This window comes from Ursus maritimus, unplaced genomic scaffold, assembly GCF_017311325.1.
Source record: "Ursus maritimus isolate PB19 unplaced genomic scaffold, ASM1731132v1 scaffold_2, whole genome shotgun sequence".
In the NCBI taxonomy this organism is placed as follows: Eukaryota; Metazoa; Chordata; class Mammalia; order Carnivora; family Ursidae; genus Ursus; species Ursus maritimus.
This window is the reverse complement of record NW_024424452.1, coordinates 23447432-23453633: the sequence shown is the minus strand read 5'-3', so window position 1 is coordinate 23453633 and position 6202 is coordinate 23447432. Positions and strand designations below refer to the sequence as shown.

Below are 6202 nucleotides of genomic sequence, written 5' to 3'. Positions count from 1 at the left end.
CCCCCCCCCCCCCCCCCGCTAGACTACCTGCACGTCTGTGATGGCCAGGTACTATGCCTGGCACCCAGGAGTGGCCAGGAAAGGAAGGAAGAGTCCATAAACAGGTAGCCTGAGGCCTGACTTCAGGCTGTGGTTAGGTGGTGTTTAGCTCATACCATGCAAACCAACACAACTTTATAGCATAGTTTTGAAGTAGTTGCTAACTTTTAAAAATCTAGGGCTTTTTTTTTTTTTAAATTCTAGATTCCCACCTTCCCTTGAAAATAATCAGAAAATCTGATCACAAGAGGCCCACCTTCCTGAATGGCAACAGTCACGTGGTATTAGGCAGTTACTGCTCTTTTCTTAAGGGCACGGGCTTCTAGTTCCCCGCCAGCCCCACATCCCTCTGTTGATGTCCCACAGCGAGGCTGACAGCCTGTGATGATTGCTAGTGTACTGTGGGAACTGATAGATCTCTTGTGCCTGTCCTCTTTCCTCCTGTATGTTATATTCCCGGCTCCCATAGGCACCCGAGTTAACGACTTTTGGGTTAGGACCATAATATAGAGGACCTTAATGTCAGCATGAATAATTTTTTGTTCATTGAGTGTGTCATTGATGGTACTTAGTCAACTCACCATTCTGGACCAGATAGAATTCTTGACTCTGACGGACCCCCCCTTAAAGTCTTCCATGAATTTTTTTTTTTAAAGATTTTTTAATTTATTTATTCGACAGAGATAGAGACAGCCAGTGAGAGAGGGAACACAAGCAGGGGGAGTGGGAGAGGAAGAAGCAGGCTCATAGCGGAAGAGCCTGATGTGGGGCTCGATCCCATAACGCTGGGATCACGCCCTGAGCCGAAGGCAGACTATTAACCGCTGTGCCACCCAGGCGCCCCTGAATTTTACATAAATCTTACATAAATACAATAAACTATGGCCTAATCTAGCTTTGTAAATAAACACCAAACACTTTCCTGTTTTCGGGCAGACATGACTAAAATGAAAATAACCAGCAAGATTTGTGGCCTAGAACAGGAGTTGGCAAACTTTTCCTATAAAAGATCAAAGAGTAAATATTGTAGGCTCTGCAAGGCCATATGGTATCAGTCACAATGGCTTGGAATGTGAAAGCAGTCATAGACAGTATATGAATGAGCATGGCTATATTTCAATAAAACTTTATTTGTGGACACTGATATTTGAATTTCATTTAATTTTCATGGGTCATGAAATATTATTCTTGTTTTGATTTTTTTTTCACCCATCTAGAAATGTATCAAACTCTTCTTAGCTTACAAGCCATATAAAAACAGGTAGCAGGCTGTATTTGGTCCATAGGTCACCTTTTGCTGACCCTTGGCCCAGAATAAGAGAACATTTGAGTTGAAAAGGGCTTTGAAGTCTGTCTGGTTTATCTCATCATTCTGTATATGCAAAAATCAAGGCCCAGTGTTGCTGGGCTTAAAGTTCACAAAAAACAAGTAGGTATTTCCAATATTGATTAAAATTCCACAGAGCCCAAGAAATATAGGATAGAGCCGCTTGGACAATGGTGCCTACACTACGGGTAAGGTTTTTTTCAACACGATTTTTAAAAATCAGATTTGCTGACATTGAATCTACCTTCCCAGACACATCTCATATTACGTCCCCCAACAATGTCTCATAGCATATACCCCATGGTAATAGAATAACGTCTCAGTGTTTCCTTCATACACATTTTTGCTTTTACAGATGCTGTCCCTTCTGCCTGAAATGACTTTCCTGATAAACTCCTATTCATCTTTCAAACCCCAGGCAACAGTCAGGCCTCCAGGCATTCCCCAACTTTCCCTTCCCTTTTCTGTGCTCCATGGTTCTTGTGCAAACAAGTATGGTAGGTACTGCATGGCATCAACATCACTCATCTGGGGTCTGTCTTCTGCTAGACTGAGAGATTCTTAAAAGCAGAACTGTGTTTGTTCACCTTTATATTCCATCATGCCACCAGCATGATGTCTGGAGCTCAAGGTTGGGTTCCAGAAACAGGCCAGGGGGGGTGGGGTGGCACCTCACCTGAATCTGATGTTAGTGCTTTCAGGAACAATCACCTCCTCACAGATCTTCTCCAGCGTGGGCATCCAGCTCGTGGCCAGGTGGCAGTTCTGTAACACCACCCAGGTCCCATCTGTGATGGCAGTATTGATCATTTTGGCAGCAATAGAGCCTTGGCCTTGGCCAAGGGAGATGGTCTGTGTTCTGGCACCTCCCATGCCAAGATCGTCGGCAAACTTCAGTAGGCCTGCGGCCAGGAAGAAAAGGGGGCTTTTGAAAGAGGTCAGGCCAACTAAGACCATATTAACAATAACAATGCAGAAGGAAGGGTTACATCAAAATCCTGGACACGGAAAGAAACTCACTGACTTCTGTCAACTACAAAATAAGCATCTCTATGCGGAAGGTTTAGACTTCTGGTAAGAGGGTAAATGAAGCTACTGTTGATTCCTCTTTTGTCCTGAATACATAGACATTCTTGATGGAAAAAAAAAATTACACATACCGGAAAAAAATTCAGAGTCTGAAAGAAAGAGAAATTCCCAGGTGCCAAAAATGAAGAGGGAACTCAAAACTAGAGAGGTGAGCACACAACCAAAGAAACTGGTTGTCACAAATGTATTTTACTAGAAAAATAGGCATTTTTATAGCGAAATTTCAAGTAAGTCTCTTTCACTTCTCTCTTCCTCAGAGGCAGCCAATGTTACTAACTCTTTGTGAATCCTTCCAGAGATACTTTGTGCATTTAAATAAATGCATCTATACTGTTATACTTATGTGAATTGTAGAAAACTACATTTGCTTCTCTCATTTAGATCTTTTCCACGTCAATACAGGCACACCTGAGATATTGTGGGTTTGGTTCCAAACCGCAATAAAGTGACTACTGCAATAAAGCGAACAAATGATTTTGGCGGGGGGGCTTCCCAGTGCATATAAAAATTATGTTTATACTATACTATCATCCATTAAGGGTGCAATAGCATTATGTCTAAAAAACAATGCATTTACCTTAACTTTACAATATTTTATTACTAAAAAATGCTAATCATCATGTGAGCTTTCAGTAAGTTGTAACCATGACAAATAGAGTAATAATGAAAAAGCTTGAAGTATTGCCAAGAATTACCCAAATGTGACCCAGAGACACGAAGTGAGCAAATGTTGTTTGAAAAATGGCACCAATACTCTTTCTGCCACCTTGGAACCTGCGGAGCCTGTTGGGAACAGGACTCTGAAGTTGACAAATACATCTGGAAGGCTGTGGTCCAAGGCTATTTTTCTCTGGAACCAGAGCGAGCAGACAGCTCTTCTTGAAACTGGAGGTGTTTATGCTCAACATGAAACTGAATTCTGTCTAGGCAAGAGATGTGCTTATGTGTACGAAGCAAAGAACTACACAGTGACTCCTGGTGGCAAACCGAACAAAAATAGAGCAATGTGAGGAAAAGTAACTCATGCTTGTGTTAACAGTGGCATGACTTGTGCCAAATTCTAAAGCAACTTTCCTGTTAAGGCCACTGGCTACAAACTCATGTGATGCTATACCCCTCAAGGATTTAAACTGACTGAGAAGTGAATAAAGGTGTACATGTATTCTCTTTATGTTTTTGGTAAAGATTTTATTTACTTATTTGACAGAGAGCAAGAGAGAGAGCACAAGCAGGGGGAGCAGCAGGCAGAGGGTGAAGCTGACACACCCCTGAGCAAGGAGCCTGATGTGGAACTCGATCCCAGGACCCTGGGATCCTGATCAAAGCTGAAGGCAGAGGCTTATTAACTGACTGAGCCACCCAGACATCCCGATTTGTTCTCTTAAAAAAAAAAAAGAGGTGCTTCTCCTTCACCCTCTGCACCCCCACTCACGCTCTCTCTATATCTCTCTCAAATAAATAAAATCTTAAAGAGAAAGAAAGAAGAAAGAAAGAAAGAAGGAAAGAAAGAGGAAGAAAGAAAGAAAGAAAGAAAGAAAGAAAGAAAGAAAGAAAGGAAGGAAGGAAGGAAGGGGGAGGGAGGGAGGAAGGAAGGGAAAAAGAAGGCACAATAGATTTGGTTGATGCAGGGTTGCCACAAACCTTCAATTTGTAAAAAAAACACTGCATCTGCAAAGTGCAATAAAGTGGAGCGCAATAAAATAGGTATGTTTGTATGTACAGAAAAATCTTATTCTTTTTCATGATTATGCAGTATTTCACTGTTGGAATATACCATATTTCATTTAACCAGTCTAGATGTTGGGAGTTTGTGAAGACATGACTTTTGCACTCATGAGGTGGGGGAGGGGCTGGAACTGTGATTCTGTATACAGTTAGGATCCTCAAAGGGCTGCACCTTCATGGGAAGGTGGCCAGAAACTGGGCTACTGGTCAGAAAGCAATGCAGAAGCTCAGCACCCGGGTAGAAAGAGTAAACAGCTCCCCGCTGAGAAAACAACACACGAAGCCTCTGCCACGTGCGGATGAGTGGTGTGAGTTTACAGTACCTTGTGGGTGGGATTCCAAAACTGAGAAATTTCCCATAAAATTGATCCAGAATGGCAAAACCCCTGGGGCATCAGGGTTTGCATGTGCAAAGTTGTTCTGTTAGGGCTCTTCTAAAACCCAAGGTATTATGAGACTCCCACGAAATAACACAAGCTTGCTGACTGTGAACTCACAATAAAAAATTACAAACTACACGAGGAAATATATCACTATAAGGGATAGTCAGCACATAGAACATTCAGAAGAATTAATACTGCCAATGATTATGTGTGGTCTCTGTTATGGACTGAACTGTGTCCCTCTCAAATCCATATGTTGAAGCCCTAATCTCTAGGACTTCAGAATGTGACTGTATTTGGAGATGGGGTTTTAAAAGGGGTAATTAAGTTAAAATGAGGTCACTAGGTTTGGTCCTAATCCAATAGGACTGGTGTCCTTTATAAGACTAGGAGACTGAGACACAGACACACTCACAGAGAGAAAACCATATAAACACGCAGGGAGAAGTTGGCTACCAACAAGCCAAGGAAAGGGGTGCCTGAATGGCTCAGTCGTTAAGCATCTGCCTTCGGCTCAAGGCCTGATGCCAGGGTCCTGGGATCGAGTCCCTCATTGGGCTCCCTGCTCTGCTGGGAGCCTGCTTTGCTTCTTCCTCTCCCACTCCCCCTGCTTGTGTTCCCTCTCTCTCTGGCTGTCTCTCTCTCTGTTAAATACATAAATAAAATCTTAAAGAAAAAAAAAAAACAAGCCAAGGAAAGAGGCCTCAGAAGAAACTAACCCTGCTGATGCCTTGATTTTGGATTTTTAGTCTCCAGAATTTGGAGAAAATAAATTTCTCTTGTTTAAATCACTGAGTCTTTGGTATTTGTTATAGCAGCCCTAGCAGATTAATATAATCTCCGAAAAAGACCTTGAAAGGAACACATCTAAAAATCATTAAGGAAGGACCACAAAGCATAATAAAAATGGGAGTTCTTTGGGAAAAAAAAAACCTCCACGTATTTGGAATAAAACAAATAAAACTTCTAGAAATGGAAAGCACTGTCATTGAAGATAAAAACTCAAAGCACTGATGGAAAGAACAGGGTAGACACAGCCAGAAAGAGAATTACTAAGCAGTAAGGTCTGCAATCAATGATCCATCCAGTAGGGCCCAGATTGTGGTTTCCAAATGCCATGGCCTCTGCCGAAAGAACTGGAGTTCCTTGGAGAAATGTCTGTACAAGCTGAGCCCAGAATACATGGTAATTCTATACAGCAAGGAAGCTATAAAAAACTCCTGGGGTTATGTGAGAACATTAGGCATGAAGGCAAGCCCCCAGACTGAATGACTTGAGAATCAGAAAGAATGATAAATAATAAAACACCGCCATGTTTGAAACACCCATTATGTTAAAATCTATGCGCTCACGGGGTGCCTGGGTGGCTCAGTCAGTTGAGAGTCCCACTCTTGATTTTGGCTTGGGGCATGATCTCAGGGTTGTGGGATCAAGCCCCATGTCAGGCTCTGCCCTTAGCAGAGTCTGCTTTTCTCCCTTTGTCACTCCCCAAGCTGTCTCTCTCTCTCTCTCAAATAAATAAATAAATCTTAAAAAAAAAATCTATGCGCTCACAATGGTGCAAAGAAAATCTTAACAGCTTAAGTAACTTTGCAGGTTACCAGGGCACCACTTCATTAAGATTAATGAAGCTGAGAAA

At 42.1% G+C, this 6202-nt stretch overlaps 1 protein-coding gene across 1 annotated transcript in view; it reads right to left on the bottom strand.

Annotated features, from left to right (window-relative positions):
* The window catches only part of DNAH3 (dynein axonemal heavy chain 3), a 168217-nt gene that overhangs the window by 14804 nt on the left and 147211 nt on the right, over positions 1-6202 (bottom strand). Inside the window, exon 57 of the mRNA XM_040635247.1 lies at positions 2043-2268. Coding sequence (XP_040491181.1) covers positions 2043-2268 — 226 coding nt within the window. The remainder of the gene's footprint in view (positions 1-2042; positions 2269-6202) is intronic.